The 20853-nt window shown below is 64.7% G+C and overlaps 2 protein-coding genes across 4 annotated transcripts in view; one reads left to right on the forward strand and one right to left on the reverse strand.

Annotated features, from left to right (window-relative positions):
• The first annotated feature begins 142 nt into the window (after positions 1-142).
• LOC130575444 (BCL2/adenovirus E1B 19 kDa protein-interacting protein 3-like) lies at positions 143-2233 on the forward strand. Of its 3 annotated transcripts, none has more exons than XM_057369338.1 (6): positions 143-420; positions 953-1082; positions 1162-1291; positions 1366-1460; positions 1574-1695; positions 1880-2233. In XM_057369338.1, the coding sequence occupies exons 1-5, from the start codon at positions 333-335 to the stop codon at positions 1680-1682; spliced, it is 552 nt and encodes a 183-aa protein (XP_057225321.1). In that variant the 5' UTR covers positions 143-332; the 3' UTR covers positions 1683-1695; positions 1880-2233. The 3 variants fall into 3 exon arrangements, with proteins under 3 accessions (XP_057225321.1, XP_057225320.1, XP_057225319.1); XM_057369337.1 differs by having other exon boundaries at positions 144-420; positions 1162-1240; positions 1546-1695; XM_057369336.1 differs by having other exon boundaries at positions 145-420; positions 1546-1695.
• Positions 2234-2350: 117 nt separating this feature from the next.
• LOC130575445 (dedicator of cytokinesis protein 2-like) overlaps positions 2351-20853 on the reverse strand; it is a 46064-nt gene continuing 27561 nt past the window's right edge. Inside the window, exons 28-52 of the mRNA XM_057369339.1 lie at positions 11214-11312; positions 11020-11114; positions 10743-10821; positions 10526-10626; positions 10360-10418; positions 10053-10201; positions 9811-9896; positions 9181-9337; positions 8793-8833; positions 8542-8632; positions 8336-8455; positions 7761-7850; positions 7388-7492; positions 6752-6893; positions 6496-6577; positions 6321-6405; positions 6088-6174; positions 5377-5553; positions 5170-5253; positions 4943-5080; positions 4532-4617; positions 3990-4140; positions 3659-3770; positions 3193-3326; positions 2351-3096 (exon numbers count right to left, since the gene is read on the reverse strand). Of these exons, the coding sequence (XP_057225322.1) occupies positions 3007-3096; positions 3193-3326; positions 3659-3770; positions 3990-4140; positions 4532-4617; positions 4943-5080; positions 5170-5253; positions 5377-5553; positions 6088-6174; positions 6321-6405; positions 6496-6577; positions 6752-6893; positions 7388-7492; positions 7761-7850; positions 8336-8455; positions 8542-8632; positions 8793-8833; positions 9181-9337; positions 9811-9896; positions 10053-10201; positions 10360-10418; positions 10526-10626; positions 10743-10821; positions 11020-11114; positions 11214-11312 (2640 nt within the window). The 3' untranslated portion in view covers positions 2351-3006. The remainder of the gene's footprint in view (positions 3097-3192; positions 3327-3658; positions 3771-3989; positions 4141-4531; positions 4618-4942; positions 5081-5169; positions 5254-5376; positions 5554-6087; positions 6175-6320; positions 6406-6495; positions 6578-6751; positions 6894-7387; positions 7493-7760; positions 7851-8335; positions 8456-8541; positions 8633-8792; positions 8834-9180; positions 9338-9810; positions 9897-10052; positions 10202-10359; positions 10419-10525; positions 10627-10742; positions 10822-11019; positions 11115-11213; positions 11313-20853) is intronic.

Here is a 20853-nt window from a genome sequence, read left to right on the forward strand (position 1 = left end):
GGGGCGGGACGGGACGGGCGGGGCCGGGTCGCCCCCTGGCGGCGGAAATAAACGGCGGCAGCGTCCGGCGCGGCTCGGGCTGTGCGGCCACCGGGACGGGGGCGGGGCGAGGGGCGGGGCCACCGGGACGGGGGCGGGACCGGCCGGCTCCGTGCGGCTCTGCACGCGCCGCAGCCGACGCCTGCTCGCGCGCCGCACGTAGGCGCCGCTTAAAGTGGCAACGCGGAGGGGCCGCCGCCCCCGCGGCCGGGCGAGCTGCGGCTGGCGGGCTCGGCGGGCGGAGCCGGGGCCCTTTTAAGAGACCGGCTCCCGGTGCCGGTGGTTTTATTTACATGGGGGCTCGCGGGCGTCACGTGACTGTCGGCGGCGGGGGCTGCGCGCGGAGCACCCGCGGGGCCATGGCGGGAACCGGCGACGACGGTCCGGGGGGAACCGGGGAGAACCGGGGCGGGATCGGGGGGATGGGGGTCCCGGGCGGGGCAGGGGACCGAGGGGCTCGGGACAATGGGAGACCCGGGTGGGCACGGGTACCGCGGGGTTCGGGACAATGGGGAGCCCGGGGGTCGGGGGGCTGRCGTGCACATGGCGGGGTCTGGGTCACCGGGAGTCCCGGGTGGTTGATGTGCGCTGTGGATGGGGTGCGAGTCAGTGGGCAGCCCGGGCGGGGTTTACCGGGGGCTGACGTGCGCTGGGAGCACGGGGATCCCGGGCAGGCTGGTGTGCGCCGAGGGACCCGAGACCTGAGAGGGGCTGGTGACCACCACGGGAACGGGGGCAGAGGCAGATGCGGGCCCCGGGAGAGCAGCMCCGGGGTGCGTGGGACGTCCCGGGTCAGAGACTGCACTTGGTGCTACCGCGGTCTATGGGCAGGGGTGCGGGGTGTGCCGGGGAGGGCTCCCGGCCGGGATGGGATGGGGTACGGGGGTGAGCACGGGGCTGACAGCCCCTCCAGGCTCCTGGGTGGAGCTGCGGTGTGGCCCAGGCTATCCCGAGCCCGAGCCGGCACCCTCGCCGTTCTCCTGCCACGCCGACGTGGAGCGGATGCTGCTGGAGGCGCAGCTGGAGACAGAGAGCAGCGACGGGTGAGTCCCGAGGAGGAGCCGGGCTGTATGGGGGCACAGGCTGGGCTCAGCAACTGAGGCTTTGTGTTTGTGTTTGCAGAACCCTGCTCGTGCTGGGCTCTCCAGCCTGGGATGACGACGGAGCCAGCCACGGGAGCGAGCAGTCAGCRGAGAGCGAGGTGCTGCCTGCCCACAGCCAGCACCCCCCGGGCTGTCCCCACTCCCGGCAGGTCAGGGAGCTGTCCCCACCACACCCTGCCGTGCCCCCAGGCCCTGCTCTGACCTGCTCTGTGTCTCCTTCCAGTGGGATGTGCCAGAGGAAGCCAAGTGGAGGCGGCGACGCCTGACAGCGTCCCTGGGCTGGGCCTGTACCCGCTGCCCTCGGTACCTGTCCCCAAAGTAAGTGCCGTGTCCCCCAYTGTCACCTGCTGACCACCCCTATCCTGCTGTCCCCGTGCCCCTGTTAACCATGCACTTTTCCCAGGGAATTTGCCTTTGTGTGCTCCCCCCAGCCGGTGCTGTGGAGCCTGGAGGGAGGTGCAGTGGGGAGGAAGAAGAGACTTTTCAGTTCAGAGCTGCTGCTGCTCTTCATCCCCTCRCTCCTGCTCAGCCATCTGCTGACTCTGGGGCTGGGGTGAGTGTCTGGAAGGTCTCACCCTGGGACTGGGGGAGGAGGGGACACTCCTGAATTTGGGGTGCTCATCCTTGGGTGCTGTCCGTGCACCACTGCTCCCAGCAGCCACAGTGGTCTGCTSCTATCTCCCCTTGCTCCTGGCTTACTGGGGCCCAGCACCTCACAGTCACTCTCTCCAATCCAGGATCTACATTGGGAAGCGCCTGGCAGCCTCTTCAGCCAACCCTCTGTGAGGAGCCGGGCGGGCAGCACCCACTGCTCCCTTGGGAATGTGGGGAGAGCCCGGCACCAGTGCAGCCCATCCACTCCCATGCCCCGTGTTTGTGGCACGAGGTGCATTCTCCCCTGTCTCCCTCTCAGCCCTCACCTCGGGAGCTGATCCCACTGTGCCCCATAGACTGGAACCTGCTGATGGCAGCTCCCAGCCACAGGCAGCCCCTGCCCTCCCCAGCCCCTGGTTACGGGTCCAGGTCCCCCTGTAACACAGACTGTAAATATGACTGAGCCCACCTGAATAAAGAGCCCTGTGCCAGCTCAGGGACTGAGCACTGAGTCCACTTCCTGTGCCTGGCCAGCACAGCCCGGCTTGAAAAGTGACCATTGGGCTCCTGAGGCCTTCCCTGCTGCAGGACAGTGAGTTCCTGTGCTTTGGGGTGGTGCCAGCTGGGGACGGGCCCCTGGGTGGGCTGTGGGCGAGCAGGGGGGGTTCTGGGGCTCGCATGGGTGCCCAGCTGATGTGTTTGCCCTTTATTAGCCGTGGCTGCAGTGCAAAGGCAGGAGCTGAGCGTGGCAGGGCCAGTCAGGGCAGTGACACGTGCCTGGGGCAGGGGTGGGCAGGAGAGGTGGCACTGCAGAGCGTGCACACCGGGCCAGGTCCTGTGCAGTCACTGCCCAAGCCACAAATGGGTTCTGGTGCTGCACAATGGGGTGGGAGCTGTCGGGGGAGAGAGGAGCAGAAATCGCTCAGAAATTCAGCTGGGAAGGGGGGTGGCTCCCTGCCTGTGGCACAGTCCGTGGGCAGCTTGGGTGGAGGGAGGGAGGGGCTGGGAGAGGCTGTGGGTGTGGGAACTCAGTGGCATCCATGGCCAGGTGGGTCCCAGCCCCAGGGGACACCTGGAGGGTGGCAATAGCCAGAGCTGGGGGACAGACTGGGGCAGTGCYCGGTGCACACAGGGAGTCCCATTGCCATGGGGGATGCTCAGGGTGCCAATGCTGCAAGAGGTGCTCCAGCAGTTGAGAATCAAGCAGGACTGTGAGGCCAGCAGCTGGTTGGGCACAGGGACGCTCTGGGCAGCTGCAGGTGGCACTGGGTCACAGCTGGGACAGTCGCTTGGACTTGGGTGGTGGCAGCGGCGGTGACTTGAGGCTTTTGGTCCCATCTGCTGTTGGGGACGTGGATGCCTGTGAGCAGAGAGGGGGGTGAGGGGGGTGGGTGAGGGTGGTGGGACTGGGGTCCAGGGTCAGGGGTATCCCCCCTCCAGTACCCCCCTCCAGTACCTTCCCTCCGGCCGTGGTGTCGCTCTGCTCCAGAAAGGTCTCGTACACCGCGGGGCTGATCTTGCGGGGCAGCGGCGGGAGCTTGCTGGCGCTTTTCACGCGGCCACCAAAGCCAGTGGGAGACGGGGATGAGCCTGGGCAAGCAGGAGAAATTAAATGGGTGTGTAGGGCCCATCAGAGTGCCCTGGGCTGCCTGGGCCAGTGAGTGTGTGGGCAGAAGGGTCTGCGGGGTGAGTCCAGCCAGGAGCAGGGGGTTGGTTYCCACCAGGAACAGCTCTTGGCACCRAGCCCGGTGGCACAAGGTCTGGRAKCCATGGCTGCAGCCCCACAGGGAGCAGGGGATGTGCTCTGCTCCCACTCCGTGCCACCACGAGGACGGGATGCAGGAGCCCGGGGGTGGTGTGGGAGGGCACAGCCCTGCTCGTGGGGCCGTGGGGGCTCGGGAAGGTGCCCTGGCAGGTTGTACCTGCAGCGCTGGGCTGAGCAGCAGCAGCAGCAGGTCGGCTTGGTGAGGGCTGTTTCCCATCAGAGCTCTGGCTGCTCTCGCTCATGTTGCAGGAGAGTCTCCACTTCTCGTCCTGGGGCACAGAGGGGAGGCTCAGCACCTTGCGGGGCCAGGCTGGACAGCAGCCCATGCAGCCCTGGGGCTCCAGCCTGGTGCCCCTYCAACCTCTGCTCCTGCCCTCCCTGCAGCAGGGGCAGCCACCAGTGATCCCATCCAGGCTCTGCATGCAGCAGGATTCCCAGGAGAGCACAAGTGGGCCCCAGGGAAGCACCAGGGCTGTGCTGAGCATCACCTTGGGTTCTGGCAGCTCCGAGATGGACTGGCGTGGGTCGTGGCGCCAGGCCCCGAAGATGAAGCTGGAGCGGCTCTCCTTGCGCTCGTTCCTGCGCTCCTCGCTCTCCGAGGGGCGGGGGGMAGGCTTTGGGGTCGGGGGCACCTCCGTGCTGTGGAGAGAACGGGACAGTGAGGGGCAGCAGGGGAAGGGGGAGCAGGGCTATGCCATGGACCAGCTGGAGCATCATTGGGAGCGCTGCACTCAGCCAGGCACTGGCACTGTCCATGGCAGAGCAGGAGAGGGTTGGGGGATAAGAAAGGGTGGCTCAGGTGACAGCAGTGTCCATGGGGTGTCTCTCCTTCATGGCCCCCGTTAAGGACAGGACCACTGTGGTGGCCTGGAGGGATGGAGCCCTGAGATGCTCTTGGCATAAAGGGAAGGGAGGGCAGAGGGCTGGGGAGGTGGGACAGAAGCACCTGGGGCAGAGGGGAGCGAGGGAGGTGCAGCAGGGAGGGGTGAGGGGGTCAGAGGGGATGGCCAGAGCTCCCCTCAGCACTTGCCTGGCTCCAGCGTGGCTCAGCCGGTCCCAGTYGGGTACCCAGGCTATGGACCGGGGCCGTCCACTCCGCCGGTCCTCAAAGAACATCTGAGACACAACCGGGAGGGATGAGAGGGCAGAGCCTCCCCAGCCCATCCCTGGGCTCCACAGGGCCAGCAGTGCCCTCTCTGACCGGCCCTGCTTCTGTGCCAGTGCCAGCCACWCCCCAGCAGTGCTGTGCCCACTCCTGGGGCGCGCAGGGACTCTGAGATCTCCCATGCCCAGTGCCCCTCACCCTGTTCCTGCCCCAGCTGTGTCCTCACCCAGCTGCTCCCTGCTGCCCCACACCTGCATTGGCTCATCCAGTGTCACCCCCATGGTGCCAGGCCCATGCCCCCAGCCATGCCCACCCCATGCCCACCGTGGCACTCACCATCTCCCGCACCCCGTACTGGCTCTCCACCTTGGCCCGCAGCTGCTCGAAGCACTGCTCCATGCGCTCGTGGAAGGGTCTCAGGTCCTCTGTCACCTTCTGCCCGTGGATCCGGATCCCCTCTGCCAGCAGCGGGATCTGCAGRAGAATGGGGACTTTGTGGGGCTCCCTGGGACGGGGGACACCGGGGACAGCTGTCCCCAGCAGAGGAATGCAGCGCCTGTTACCTGCCAGGCGATCAGATCCTTCAGCTTCTCGATGTTCCCTCCATCCTCAGCGTGCTCCTGCACGTAGGACTCCTGGAAAAAAGCCTGCAAGGACCCTCCTCAGTTCCTCWGGGCCCAGCTCCACACACGCTGAGGATGGCAGAGCAGCGCTGGTGCCAGTCCTGGCTGTGCCCAGCTGTCCCCAACACAGCCCCTGGGTGTCCTCACCTTCTCGTACTTGGCGAAGCCGCCCATGACAGCGGGGTCCACGATGCCGTTGAGCAGCATGGACAGAGGGTTGATGGGCAGGCTGGGGTCGTTCTGGTGCCGATTGATCTCACTCATGATCTTCTCGTTGGTTTTCATCATGGTCTCAATGGCGTTTTCCAGGGGGGAGATGAGGGTCTGTGTGCAGGGAGGGGAGGGCAGCACTCGCTGGCACTGCCACTTTACCCTCTTCTTTAGGGCTGGCAGGGTGGGCTCTCTCAGCCCCACACGGGGGACCCCTGGAGCTGTGCATGTCACCCCATGAAACCCCTGGGACCCTTAGGACCAGAGCAAGAATGGGGACGTGCTGCCCATGCTGCTCCCTGTCCCCAGCACAGGGGCACGAGGCAGCGGTGATCCTAYAGCCAACCCCAATAACCACCGGTGTCACTTTGGGGGGTGCACACAACAGACACACGTGCAGCACTCGTGCAGCCGTGCACTGCTGTGCCTGCAGCAGCCTGTGACAGCCGAGGAGGGCACCCTGTGACAGCCCAGCCAGGGCACATCACATCCGCACTGCCACAGCGCCTGAGCCGCCCTGGATGCCGGCCGAGCGTCTGACAGAGGCACAAAWCCCACGCACGGAGCCTCGGCAGCAGTCCCTGACAACCTCAGCGCCTCTGCTGCTCCCCACACCCCGATTCTGCTGCCCCCCAGCCCCCTCCTCACCATTTCAGTGGAGGTGACAACGAACCAGCGCAGGATGCCGGGCAGGGGATAGGCGGTGGTGAAGGTTGTCCGCTCAATCCACATGTTCTGTGGGAAGAGCAGCAGTCACTCCCCACCMTTCTCCCATCACCCCTGGCTCCCACCTCCGTGGGCACAGGAATTCCACGTTCCCTGTCTCTCCTCTGGCACCCCCAGCTTTCCTGGGRGTCCTGGCAGCCCCTCCCAGCACTCACTGCAAATTCATTGTCGGGATCGTTGGGGCCCCTCTTGAAGGGCCGCGAGTAGCTGAACCTCTGGATGTGGTTGGCTTTGTAGAAGCTGCGGGGAGGGAAGGGGCAGAGATGGGAGAGGATCCCCATTTCATGGGGTTCCACCCCCCGTGGAGCAGAGCAGGGGCTCCTCACTCACTTGGTGATCTGCTCCGGGATGCTCCGGCCCTTGAGCCGGACCTTGGCTCCCTCGGCCGGCTGCACGGTGAAGCAYTGGATGTCTGTGGGAGTGAAGGAGCCACACCAGGGGGACGGGGCTGATGGGGACAGGGGCTCCATGGCCCAGAGAGGGGAACCTCAGGGATACAGGAACGCATTGCAGGAATTCCCACATGGAGGGTAATTACCAGGGACCGAGCCGCCCTCCCAACCCCGTCCCCGCACACAGAGGATACACTGCCCTGGAGAGTCCGTGATGTCCGGGCCAGGGGGAGCTGTGCTCTTCAGCTTCTCAGCATTGGGGAAGGGGCTCAGCAGCTGCATCTCAAAGTCCTCCCGCCGCTCGTACTCCTTGCCCCGGTARATGAAGACCTTGTTCTGCAGGRGAGGAAGGTGGCAGCTCACCCMAGTGTCGCAGARTGGGGTCAGRGAGCCTTCAGGCTGTCCACCAGGGTATTGGGGTGTGGGCACTGATGGGGCTGAACCCCCTACCAAGCAGGAGACACCCCCCTCCAGAAACAAAATATCTCCCCAAACCCAGCAACTGGAGGAAAAAGAAATGAAGGCACATGGAGAGTCAGGATTGGTGCCKGCCAAGAAATGTCACTAAGGGCAAATCCTGCCTGACAAATTTGGTGGCTTCTGCGAGGGTGGATGGGGACAGTGACTGGACTTGTGTAAACCATCTGATCTGGTCACCAGGACACTCCAGGACAGGCATGGATGGGACAGTGGGTGGGTAAGAAATGGGCTGGATGATGATAATCCAAGCGTTGTGGTCCACAGCTCCACTCCCAGGTGGAGGCCASTGAGGATTGGGATTTTTTGGGTGTGGAGGTGGCAGATGTGGAGCAGCTCCCAGCCCTGCTTACCCGCAGGAAGGTGGGGAAGCCCTGCCCATAGTACCCCACGGCAAAATAATCCGGGCTGGGCCGCAGCACCTTCAGGATCTTCTCATAGAACTTGGCTTCCCGTTGCTGTGGGAGAGAGGGGCAAGATGGGGACAGGATGGATCTGCAGACCCCAAATCCTCCCCTGCCATCCTGCCCTGCCAGCAGCACAGGATAAGAGCAGGGTGGGGACAGGATTGAGCCCTGCAGACCCCAAATCTTCCCCAGCTCATCTCTGCCATCCTGCCCTGCCAGCAGCACAGGATGGGGACAGGATGGCGCCCTGCAGACCCCAAATCTTCCCCAGCTCATCTCTGCCCTGCCAGCAGCACCCCCATCCCAACTGGGCACCCACCAGGATGTCGCTCAGCATTTCGTAGTCGAAGACGTGGCTCTCGTACTGCTCCGCCARCTCCTTGCAGATGTGGATGGCCTCCTCCCACATCTGGAGAAGAGGGGGTCAGGACAGGGCCCCCCCTTGTAGGGTGAGGGGACGCCTGCATCCCTGTCCCCCCGGGAGGTGAGGAGGAAGAGAGGGCTCTCCCGTGGGGCTGGGGGTCCAGTGGCAGCAGCAGAACTTGGCTTCCCACCATCTCCAGCCCTGGAGCCCCCAGCCCCATCAAGATTTTGTCCTGGGATGTCCCAGCTGCGGCCCTTGGCAGTACAGTGGGATGGGATGGGATGGGATGGGATGGGATGGGATGGGATGGGATGGGATGGGATAGGGATGGATGGGATATAGGGATGGGATGGGATGGGATAGGGATAGGATGGGATGGGATGGAGGACACTGGCTGTGGGGTGACCCATGAAGCCCAGGCTCACTGCAGGGCAGCTCCAGCCCCACTGCAGCACTTGAGGATGGGGTCTGGGGGCTTGGAGCCAGGGGCCAGAGAGCCAGGGTATGTAGGGGTAGGTGGCCACATTCACCTTGCCCTGGTCAAAGTACTCGATGATCTGGTTGTACAGAGCCTCCTTCAGCTGGCGCTGGGTGTGCAGGTGGGGGCCGTGGGGACCTGGCACAGAGGCTGCGTTGGGCTCATCTGACCACTGCACAGGGGAGCAGGGATCTGTCACACAGGGCTGCCCGCCCTCCCTCCACAGCCCCCCGYGCCCCCCGTGCCMCCCGTGCCCACCGTGAGCAGCCGGGCGTGCAGCAGCAGCGTGTAGGCTCCCTCTGTGTAGTTCTCATAGCTGATGTGCAGGTCCTTCAGCTTGTACAGGTACCTGGGGGGGACAGTCGCGGGTGTGGGGCATGACAGCCAGCACAGTTTGGGGACAGAGCCCCGTCCCCCTGCCCCTCAGGCCACTCTGCCATCCCCACCCCRCTGGGAATGCTCGGGACCCCCAGCCCAGGTGGTGCCACTGTCCCCGGGGCTGCACTCACCTGATGTACATGGCCTGGCGGTCGATCTCCTTGTAGAAATTCTGTGGAAGGGCAGACGAGCCCGTGTGAGTGGCCCCAAGGGTGGCACATGCAACAGCCCCCCACGGTCCCACCCTCGGGGTCACAGGGCTGCCAGGACTGTCCCCACACAGGGATGGGGGTGGCCATGGCCCTGGGGAGCTGCACCGTGACTCCCAAGGGATGGCAGCTCTGGCACGTTCACCCCATCTCTGCTGTGCCAGGGGACTGGAGGGGATGCAGGGACAAATCCCACCAGCCCTGAGAATCTGGGCAACCTGGGAACAAGCCCTGGTTGCCCCAGAGAGCTGAAAACATGGGGGAGAGCCCTGCCAGCCTCAGGGAGCCAGAGCAGAGCACAAATGCCCACCAGGAGGTTGACGGTGCAGCTCATGCTGTAGGTCTTGTTCTCGTCATTCATGACAGCCCGGTAGTCCAGGAGCCGCTCCAGGAGCCCGCTCACCAGCTCCACAAAGTCCTCTCCAGGCTTGGCCAGCTCGGGGTGGCTCTGGCAGCAGTTCAGCAGGCTGGGGAGGAGAGGGAGCCGCAGGTGCCACATCTGCAGTGCTCCCAGCACCGCCCTGCTCGGCACCAGAGGGCAGGGGCAAAGCCTGGGCAGAGCAGGGGCATCAGCTGGGGCAGGAGTAATTCCTGGGGCAGGGACAACACCCAGGCAGGAGTAATTCCTGGGGCAAGAGTAATTCCCGGGGCAGGGATAACTCCTGGGGCAGGGATAACTCCTGGGTCAGGAGTAATTCCCGGGGTGGGGATAACAATAAAACCTAGGGCAGGGGTGACACCTGGGGTGGACAGGACAGGCTGCACACCATCAGAGGTGTGCAGGGAGCACACGATGCTGCTCACACCCCAGCCTTCCTCCTCGCTGGTCCCTTTSCCCCGTGGCCCATTCCGGGTCAGGGCACAGCGTGAGGAGGAGTGGGACGGCAGCAAAGGGTCGCGCCCTGGGGACAAGGTGACAGATTCRTCACTGCACACTCACATGCTCCTGAAAAGCTGCATGTACTGCTCGTCCCCGCGGCCGCCCTCCACCTCGCTGTCCAGCCTGCGCAGGATCTCGTCCTCAAACTGCGGAGARGGGACGAGGATGGGCTGAGCTCGGAGCAGCCCCTCCCGCAGACCGCCCGGTGCAGGCGGTTCCCATCCGCGTTCCCGGGTGTGGGTGGTTCCAACACCATCCCACCATCCCACCATCCCGCTCCCCCGAGCAGCCTCGCTCCTCACCCGGCTGAAGCTCCCGGTGAGGCGGTGCTCGCACAGCATCATGTCGAAGAAGATGGGGATGGTGGAGCTGCGCAGCTCCTGCTCGGGCACCAGCGTCATCTCCAGGATGGGCCCCACCATGCCCGGGATGAACTCGATCTTGCGCTGGCCTGGGAGGGCAGGGGAGGGCTGGGGCAGATCCACACCCACGCGGGATCCCACACCCACAGCAGCAACACCCCACTCCCCAAACACTCTGGGGATGGCACTATGGACATCACTCCACAGAGACCCAAAAATCCCCCCATCACCGCCCCCCACAGCTCACCGAGGTTGTACCACATGTCCCGGATGGACGCTCCAATCGTGGCTCTCATGTCCCCGTACCTGCCGGGACCGTGATCGGTCAGCATCGCTGCAGCTCGGGGTGCAGCACAGCCCAAAATCCCTGACCTCGTGGCATGGTGGCACCCCCGAGGTGTCAGGGGACTCACTTGGCCAGGATTCTGTTGCGCTTGGCCGGGGAGAAGTTCTCCAGTTGCAGGGAGTCCTGGGTGAGGAAGGCCACGGCCAGGTGGAAATAATTGTTCCAAAGCTGCAGGGGAAGCACAGGGATGAATGCCAGGCTGGGTGGCACAGGGGGCAGGGGTCAGGTTGGGTCCTTTCCTAACCCCCATGGACCGAACCAGGATTGAGGCAGTGCCCACCCACCTGCAGCTCGAAGTTGCTGTTGCTCAGGAACATCTCTGTCAAGGTCACAGCAAACTGGTTGATGGCACGCAGGAACTCCCTGAGGWGAAAAATCAAAGGAAAGGATCCAGAACGGGGGGGAAAAGAGCTAAAAAATCCAACCTGGCTAAAAAATCCCGGAAAATGGGAAACTGTAGTGCACACCCAGAGCTATGCTCCGGTGTCTACCTGCCCCAAGGTGTCTCATGTGCTCAGCCAGCCCTGGCAGCCCCCTGCAGGTCCCTCCCCAGCTCCTCACCGGTTCTGCACCATGTTCATCACCATCCAGTCACAAGGGTACACCGTCTTCCCAATCAGGTCCTTGAAAAGGATGAAGGTCTCCATGAGGAAATCCTGCAAGGGAGGGAGGGATGTCAGRAGCTGGGCTGGAAGCAGTGCCCTCAGGGAGGTGCTGGTGCTGGAGGGCTCAGCCTTGCAGTGGGCAGCACTCACCATCAGCTCAGGCCGGGAGGGGAACGCCTGGATGTAGGTGCTGTAGTGGTCCTTGTCCATCTGGCTCAGGATGGAGGCCATGCAGGCCACGTAGTGGCTCTRGGGGACAGGAGCTGCTCAGGCCATGCTGCATCCTACACCCAGCACTCGCCTTGTTCCTCCAGTCAGTTCATTCCCTGGAGCCCCAACTGCCCTGGGGTTTGTTCACCCCCTGCCTTCCCTGGCCCCTTCTTCCCCAGCTGCCCAGACCTCTCTCTCCTCGTGCCCCACTCATCCCCAGTTCCCAGTTTGTGCATCCCACTCCAGGGATGGGATGGCTCCAGCGCCCACTGTGATGCTGGGGGGTGGGTACAGGTATAACTACAGAGTGGTGCTGAGCGCCTGTGCCGTTTTTAAGGTAATTTAAGGCAATCTGTGSATGTAAGGGCATTTTGAAAATGGCAAGCAGGTTCCTCCTGCAGCACCTCCAGTGAAGGATCCCAAACAGAGCCTTCAGCTCCACTCCAGGAGGCTCTGCAGGTGAGCAAAGCTCCTCTCCAGGCCAGCTTTGCAGTGAGATGAGCGGGGTGCACAGGAGCAGGATGCTGTCTGGAAAGATGTCTTGGGAGTGCACTCAGGGCTGGAAACTGCAGRAAAGGGCAGCTGTTTCTGTGATAAGAGCATGGTCCTGCATGCGATGGCCCTGCCGTGCGCCAGTGATGGAGCTTTGTGGGTGGCTTAAGGTGCCAGTCCCCGGAGAGTGCCGTGCCTGAGTCCTGTGAGGGCAGCACGGAGCGCTGGGCATCACCGCCCATCCCAGGTGCCACACGCACCTTCCAGGCACGGCACATCCAGCACTGCCGGAATTTCCTCCTGGATTCCGGCAGAGACGGAGCCTCCTGGCAGCCCCAGACCAGACCTTGCCACCCGCGTTGAGCCCAAAGCGGACTGCTCGGGGAGGGATGTGGCTGGTGCTGGTGACCGAGGTGACCCYGGGCAGCCCCGGGAGCTGCTTGGGATGGGGCGTAGAGGGGGAACATCGTGGACACGGCCAGCCCTGGCTACGAGCGGGTTTGCAGGGAATTCTCTCGTGTAAAGCAAACGGATCAAACCCCAACAGCTCCCGCTCCTTCGGGAATCCCTGCGGTGCCGCCGCCCCGCCGAGCGCTGTCCCGAGCAGCAGCACCGGCACGCCGGGGCCCGCGGGACCGGGACGGGCATCCACAGCACCGCCCGGGCAGAACCCGCCCGGTGCCGGGATCGGGACTCCTCCGGGGCTCCGGGGCTCGGCTCCCGGGCGCGCTCCGCCCCCCGCCCGGCTCCGCCCCCGCCGGCTCCGCCCCGGTACCGGGCAGTGCGCACCGCCCCGTCCCGCCCCGCCCCGCCCCGCCCCGCCGAGCCCCGCGCCCGCCGCTGTCGGACCCGCGCCGCCGCCGCCGCCGCCGAGCACCAGGTACGGGCGGGATGGGGAGAACGCTCGGCCGGGGATCGGGGCGGTGGCTGGGCCGGCAGCTGCGGGCATCGGCCCTGCGGCTCCGGGCCGGTACCGGGACCCCGGGCGGCCCCGCGGCCGGCGCGTGGGAATCCCGGGGCCGGGAGGGGCGACGCGGTACGGGGAGMGCCGCAACCGGGACTGCGCGGCGGTGCGGGGACCCCGGGGGGTGCGGGAGCGGTGCGGGCACCCTCGGCCCGCGGGATGCGCGGGGGCCGGGGCTCGGAGCCGAGCTGGRCTGGCGAGGGGGATCCTCGGTGTCCCCGCATCCCCGGGGGTCGCGGCACTTCTCTGTCCTCCCCTCCTCTGCTCCCGCCGAGCAGGAGCTGCCCGGGGAACTGCGGGAGGCAAGGGGCCGGTGGCACCGAGCAGCAAGCATCCTATAGCAGGCACCGTGCGCCGGGCACCCCGCACCGAGCCCCCTGCGCCGGGCACCCCGCACCGAGGTGGCCGCCGGCTGCCCTGGCGGGGATCCCTGGGGGACACCGCCGCGCTGGAACGGTGTCACGGTGTGCTGCCGAGGGAGGTGCATCTGTGGCGGGAGCTGCTGTGTTAGAGGGGCCGAAGACCCCCACGCCGTGGCGCGGTGCCGCAGCCTCGCCCTGCCCGCCCCGCTCCGTGGCCCCGCCGCTCGCCGGGTCGCTGCGTGCGGGGGCTGCGTGCGGGAGCCGCTCCGGGGAGCGGCCGGGCGGGCTCATCTCCGCTCCCCCGCGTTAGGGACGCGTCCGTCAGCCGGGGCTGTGCCGGGTGACACACGCACACGCAGATCCAGGGATGTCACTTTCGGTACCGCGCGCCGCGGTGACGCCGGCCGGGGCTGGAGGRATTCAGCCCACGTTGCTCCCGGCAGCTCCCGGCGCCGCGATCCGCGCCCAAGGCCTTGTGTCCGCCGGCGGGGCTCCGGGATGCGGGAGCGAGCCCCAGGCAGTCCCGCCAAACGGGGATGCGCAGCTCCCGGGGTGCTCCGGTCCCGATCCTCCCCGCGGGAACGCACGCAAACCCCGCTAGAGCCGCGGTTCCCGGCAGCGGTGCCGGTAGGGGCCGGGAGGGCTCCGCGGAGCCGGTTTTGTGTTGGGAGCACGAGGTGGACACGTATGAGTAACCACCGGGCCCCGGCTGTGCCAGCGCGGGGACATACGGGGACATCGGTGTCAGCTGCTGGCTCCGAGGGGCACAGCGTGCTCAGCCAGCGGCGGATCGCGGCGATCTCCACACCCGGCCCCTCCCGGGGGTACGGGAATGAGCCCCTCGGCACAGCCGCGGCGGCAGGGGACGGGAGGGACCGCCCGAGGAGCGGGGCCGGGAGCAGCAGGGAGGATCCCCGGGCAGAGCCGGGCTTAGGCTGACACCTCCGGCCCTTCCCTGAGTCCCCTCTCCGCAGGGAGCGTTCGTCCTTCGGGCGCGCTCGGAGGAGCCCGGTGGATTTCGTCGCACAAGCTCCTTTGGACTGAGGTTGTCTTCCTTACAAATGATAATTATTGTAATTACTTAATAGTATGGTGGCATCCAGAGGCCACAGATAATTAGTGGATCTATTCCTTTCCCTGTTAACAACACTATTCCAGTCCTAACCAGTGCTGTGGGCAGAGCCTGCTTCGTGTGTTTGAGAAGATCCGTGTGGTCCGGGCTGTTTGGTGGTGGGGAAACTGAGGCACGAGGCGAAAGAAGACACTTGCTAATTCCCAAATTCCCCCGGTAGCCGGCATTGTCTGAAGCGCATGGAGATAAAGCGGGRCAGGCTGCTCGATGGCATTGGGAATGCACTTAAAGGCAGGAATTTGTATTCTGGAAGGGCGCTCTCGGTGCTGGGAGCTGCAGCTGCAGAGGCCGCGCCGCTGGCTGCYGGCACCGGGGCCGGTGGGTGCTGGTGGGACGGGGGCTGCCCCAGGGGGACCCCGAGCSCCCCGAGCCTGGCCCGGTGTGTGCAGGGGCAGCTGGAGCACCGCGGGAGCTGCCGGGCGGTGAAGCCTTTCCAGCTTTTTCCAGAAGTGTGCTCTTCTGGGGACGGTTTGTGGCTTTCTGATGTGATCTGTGGCCTGAGGGAGCCCACAGAGCCCGGGTCTGCCAGGCTCCCCTGGCCCAGGAGGTTGCTTCGCACCCTGGTGGGCTCAGATGGGTGCCCAAGCCCCTTCTCCAGAGGTGAGACATCCTCCCCAGAATGAACAGGGCTGCGGGGGTCTGCAGGTGAGCTGGGTCTCCTGTGCCCCAAASTCTCTGTGCCGTGTCCCACTTCCCTTGTCCTGTCACTGCTGCAGGATCAGCCCATGCTGGARACACCAGCAGAGCCCTGAGCTTTGGTGCTGGGCACCATCCGATCTCTCTGGGCTGGATCTCCCTCCCAAGCGCCTTCCTGGGTCCGTGTAGCCAAGCAGGGCATGTCCAGGGCTCAGAGGAGGATGGTAYTGGCCACATTCCCTGGGAAGGAAGCAGCTGAGCAGGGTGTTCTCCCTCCCGGAGCAGCCCCGAGGGTGGCACTGAACCTCAGCGCCGGCAGCAGCTCCGGGGATGCTCTGCTGCTCCTCCACGATGCCGAGGGAAGCTTTGGGACGTGGAACAAACTCCTCCCGAGCCGCTCCCGCTCCTCACGCACTGTCTGCCCCGCTCTGCCCGTGCTCCCCCAGGCAGGTCACTCTACCTCTTCATGTCTCATCAAAGCGGMGATACGGACGCTCCTCTGCCTGGCAGAGAGGTGGGAACGCCAGCAGGTAGCGGAGGGAACAGAGACACACCACTGCCATGACAGCCGTATTAGCATCCACGGGAGACAGAGGAATAATTTGGCTTCTGCAGCTTCTGAAGGCTCGTGCAGAGGCTTTGTACTCCCGTCTCCCTGACCGTGTGCAGGCTCCATCTGCAGCGCCGGCACATCCGCAGTCGGGGGGGAGCGATGGAAGCGGAGCCCCATCGGGAGGATGGCGCTCCTCCTTCCCCAGCCGATGGGATCCGATGGGATCCGATGGGATCCCTTCCACGGGCTGTGTGGCCAGCGCAGCCGGGAGCCTGGTGGCCCAGAGAGGAGCCCGCGGGTGCTGGTGCCGTGGAGAGGCGGGTGTTGGGGGTTCCCTGCCCCGGCCGGGTGCCAGAGCCTTCTCGTGGGCCCCGTGGCCAGGAGAGTGACTAATGTTCCCGCAGAGCACTTCAGCCAGTGACCTACATAGGGATGAGCGCGGATCCCTCGGCTCGTGTGAGCCGCCGCTCGTACCGGGACCYGCGGGCCGGCGCCGCTCCTGGAGCCCCCGGGCGATGTTCGGTGTGGGGCTGGGGAGGCTGAGGGGCACAGGCACGCCGGGCATGGCCCCGGTGACAGGGACAGCACCTGTGTCCTCAGCCGGGCCACCCAGAGGGGCTGGGAGAGCCCAAGTGTTTGTCCAGCAGAGCCTTGAGCGCTGTTGAGGGGGTCAGGTGAGGTCCATCAGGGACATGGGGAGCTGGCCTTGGGGACACAAGCCAAGCTGGACCTGTGGAGCACCGGGAATGTGGCTGGAGAAGRAGCGTCTCCTCGAGGGAGAAGAGCTGCTCGAGCGGCAGCGCTCCGCTGGCACGGCTACAGTCGGATATAAAAGGGCCGTGATTAAGTGCCTGCAGGAAATGAGGAGGACTGTGAGGCTCCCAGCAGCTTCTGGAAGAGCCTCCAAGAGAAGYGTGAGGGCAGGGCATGAGCTGGCTTCGTGGTGGAGCTTCCTCAGCGAGGAACCAGATTTGGGGTGTGCAAGCTGCCCGAGGAGCTGCTCCAAGTCCTCCATCCTCGAGCCCCACACATGCTCTGATCCGAGAACAAACGCCTCGAGTCGTCCTGGAGCCAAGGCAGGATTAGGCTCTGCTGTGGAGTGATGTGTCACCAGCCTGGCTCCTGCCCCTCCATTGCCRGCAGTGCCTCTCTCCTCTCTGGAGATCAGGAAAATCAGATGTGTTGCCCCACAAAGGCACTACCTCACAAGCAGWGCTGGGTCATTCACTTCTCTCCTCTGCCGTTCCAGGACAATCTGACTTCCTCCTCTCATAAATCTCATCTCCGGGTTTCCTGTGTCCTGAGGAGAGGATTTATGTGTCTACTTCAGTTTTCCCTCTGCCACAGGCGTTACAGGGAGGGTGAGGGTCAGGATAGGTGGAGAAAGGGCTGGAGCTGGCAGGTAACTTCCCAGACACAACCGTGTGAAGTGGGGCTCTGACCTCTGAGCTGAGTCCCATGATGCAAACCTGGCAGGTTTAGTGCTTCTTGCTCACAAAATTCACCATCCATCAGCACTGGCCAGAGAAATCCAGTGCAAGGGCTCTCCAAGGGGAGATTCCCAAGCCCTCTGCACATAGGAGTTGATGGGCAGGGAATGCAGGACCAGGTGCTGGATCCCACCACTCGACATGGTATGGAAAGTTCATGGTCAAAGGGCTCTGGGCTGGGGGATGGAGYTGGACTGGTGCATGATTTGGGGCTCTGGCACTGTTCAGCCACAGGGTGCTCAGTGTTTTTGGGTTCAGGACAGCCCAAACGCTGAGCTGAAGGTCAGTGATGTCCATGAGAAGAGGTTCCTGATGATTCCTCAGCTCCTGGGCTCACTCAGTGGAGGAGAAATCATTCCCAAGTGCGCTGAGAATCCAGCAGAACCCACTGCTGCAGAACTCATGGCATCCATTGTGTCACAGTGGTGTCACCTGTACATCATMCATGTGACCTGCTGGCCCACCTTATCCATGCACCTGGAATTCCCGTAGGAATCAGAGGAGAAAAACACTCAGACCTTAAAAAGTTGCTAAGATGGAGGGTCCACTGCTGTGCAAACCCTTTCCAAGCTGCTCCTGTGCCAGCTGGCCTCGCTTTTTAAGGAAGTTGCTCCTCCGACCTGCCAACACTCATTTCCAGCTGCCTTGAGTGGCGCCTGGAGCTGCCACCCGGAGCCCCATCCTGCGCAGCCTCTCCTCCGTGCTCCTTGCTTCCCTCTGAACTGGCCTTTTCTCTTTCTCGCTCTTCATTTTCTCCCATTTCCTCAGTTTCCCTCTGGCTGGGGYCGTGGGATGGTTACAAGCAGACACGTGCTGGTTAGCTGGTTTTAATCCACTTAATATGTGCCACATTGCTTTGGGATTATCCTGCTTTCTTCGTTGAAATGTCAAATGCCTCACAGAAATCCGAGTCTGCTCCGCTAAGGCTTTTACCTCCACTGACCAAACTTGGAACCTCATCAAGCCCGGCAGCAAATGGGTTTGATGAGCCGTGTTCTCCGCAGCCCCGCGCTGACTGGCGTGCCTGCTTCATGCTGCCGTCCTTCAGAGGGGATTAGTCAAACTCTGAGCCCATTCCCTGGCTGGTTGCAGCTCACCTGCTGACCCTGGGCGCTCCTGAGGTCACTCTCCACTGACCACACCAAGGAGGACCCCAATATCCCGTGTCCTGCGGGCACAGAGCCCAGCAGGGCACCCTGGAGTGAAGCACCAACGCTCCTGCTCCAGCCTCGGGAGGTTACACAGATCTCTCCCGGAAAGAGGGGTGACCACAGCCTTGGAGTGCTGTTGGACTGGACCCTGGRAGGGGCTGAGATGGGCTCAGGACCTTGGAGGGATTTCAGCAGCCTCGGGGGTGAGGCACTGAGCACCATTGTCCAGTAAATGTGCTGGAGGAGCAGCTGGGAATTGCTGGATACCAGGTGCATCCRAGATGTGCTTCGGACCCGTCAGCAGAGCGGGTTCCTCAGGTTCAGGGACAGCCCAGGAGAGTCCATCACACAGAGCAGCCCCTTGGTTACACCATCCCGATCCCAACACCACTCGTTATCTGTGCCCAGAGATGCCAAAGCGCTGCAAACACTGCCCGAGCACGGCACGGAATCCAAGCAGAGCGCAGAGCCAGCGCTGGGATGCGTGGGAGGGTCCTGGCGTGGGTGTTTGACATCCTCAGAGCTGTTCCCAAACCGAGTTGCTCCATGTATAATTTATGGGCTTCCCTTTGTCCTTGTGGCTCGTCTCTGATCTCCCGGCGGTTCGGGAGGCCGAGGGTGCTCCGGCGGGGCCCCGCTGAGTGACAGCGCCGCGGCTGCGGCACCGGCGGGGGAACGGCCTCGTCCCGCGCTGCGTCAGCCACGGCTCGGCGAGGTGCCCGCTGCAGCATCGCAGGGCTGGTCCTGCTCCTGCCCCGTGCCCGGCCCTTGGAGCCGTTCCCAGCGCCCTCTGCCCCGTTCCAGAGCGGGCTGGCCGCACTCGGGCTCCTCTGGAGCGCTCGGCTCCAGCACGGAGATGTGGCCACCTCTGCCCTCCCTGGCACGGGCACCCCGAGGRTGCTGCCGGGGACCTGGGCGGGGGCACCAAGCTCTGGGCACCGAGCAGTGGCCAAGCAGAATTCTGACCCCACATCTGTGGCGGGGCTTCAGGGGGCAGCTCAGCCCACGGCCGTGGATCTCCCGTGGGGTACGGGCCAGCAGGGATGTGGTGATGCAGAAGCGAGGACGGGCGCCGCTGGCTCCGGCCCCAGCCAGCTCGCTGCTCCGCCTGTTGCTGCCCATACTAACGAGGAGCCCCATCCCGTCCCTCGTCTCGTCCTGCCTCACAGACATCTCCGGGTGTCTGGGCACGGCTCCAAGCCCGGGAAGGGAAGCGCCGGGCGGCTGGGCGGCGCGTGGAGCAGCATCCCGACGAACACGGAGCGGGGTGTGGGGGCCGGGGTGGGCGCAGGGAGGGCTGCGTGAGCCCCCTGCTCCGCTGGGTCAGCGCTCACTGCCGGCGTGGGCAGGCGCGGGGCACCGGCACGCAGCGCTTGGAAGTTTGGCTGCTCCGGCGCTGGGGACTCCGGGCTGCTGTGCTGAGTCAGCGCTTCGTGCCAGCGAGAACAAGGCAAGGCAAGGCAGGGAGGKGACCGGGGGTGTCTGAGCCGCGTGTCCGCCCGCAGGGAGGGCAGGGGGGCTGCGGAGCCAGCCAGGATCCCGCCTCGGAGTGCTGAGAGGGTGCGGGGGCGCTGCGGGGACTGTGGTCTGGGGCGGGGACCAAGGGGACACGGGACATGGTGTGGTGCGACAAAGCTAAACACTGGTCGCCGCCGCTGGCATCTCTGTCTCCCCCATTCTATCCCTGGCACTGAATCCCAAAACGAGCCGCCAGCCTCCCCTGCACCCCGGGACATCCCAGCAGGGTGCCTTGTGTGCCCTGTGGTGCCCAGGCAGTGTGATGGGCTGGGGCAGCCTCTGGCGACCCGGTGGGCAGAGGCAGAGCCGGGTGGGCACAGGGCTGGGTGCTGGGGGTACGTCTGGGATAGGGCTGCAGAGCAATTTGTCTTGCAGGTGTGGCGAGGAGGAGCCTGCAGAGCTGTGCAGGAAGGGTGGCAGGGACAGGTGATGACGGGGACAATGGCAGGGATCAGGATGGTGGCAGGACGGGGATATGGCTGGGTGCAATCCCCCTGTGACCCTGCCCCTGTGCCGCCTGTGCAGCGCTGCCGGTGTCAGTGACATCCCCCGGCCTTACCGGAGGTTCTCCCTCCTGCTGGTTCTCGTGCGTCCGAAGTGACTCAGTGTCCCCAAGCCTCTGCCTCCCACTGCTCACAGAGCTGTGTCCCCAGGCCGGCAGCCCAGCCAGCACCTCTGGTGCCCAGTCYGGCCACAACCCACACATGACAGCTCCCCTGGGTCCATCAGTCCATGCCCCCCACACACATCCCTGTGCCAATCTGGCCATGCCTCACTCGTGATGGGTCCCCTGTGTCACTCTGGCCATGCCCTAGGATCCCACACCCACTCCATGCTGGATGGGTGCCCCACGCCTTGTCCATCCCACGCAGGGCTGGTGCCCGTGTGCGATGGGTGTCCTGTGTCCATMTGTCCATCTGTCCCTCACAGGAGCGCCGTGCCCCCCGCCCTGCCCCCTGCCCTGCCCTCCCGCTGCCCGCGCCCCGCACACGGGGCACCAGCCCCGGCGAGGCAGAGCTATTTTTAACAGCTGCTTCTGCTTGATTTGAGCTGTGAACTCGGAACGTGTTTATGCTAAAGGGGTTTCTTTTCCCTTCTCCCTTTGTGCTGAGGAGGCAGCGCCGCAGATCAAAGCCTGTCTCTTCGCGTTTAGTGATGGTGGGCTGGGAGGGAGCCGAGGCGGGAGAGGCCGGCAGTTGCACGGGGACACTCGTGTCCTCGGGGGCCCGCGGTGGCGCGGCCGGGTCTGACGCACCTCTCTCTGTCCCCGCAGGTCCGGGAG

The sequence above is a fragment of the Malurus melanocephalus genome, unplaced genomic scaffold (assembly GCF_030028575.1).
Source record: "Malurus melanocephalus ecotype Western Australia unplaced genomic scaffold, MMel_1.1 scaffold_107, whole genome shotgun sequence".
NCBI classification, from domain to species: Eukaryota; Metazoa; Chordata; class Aves; order Passeriformes; family Maluridae; genus Malurus; species Malurus melanocephalus.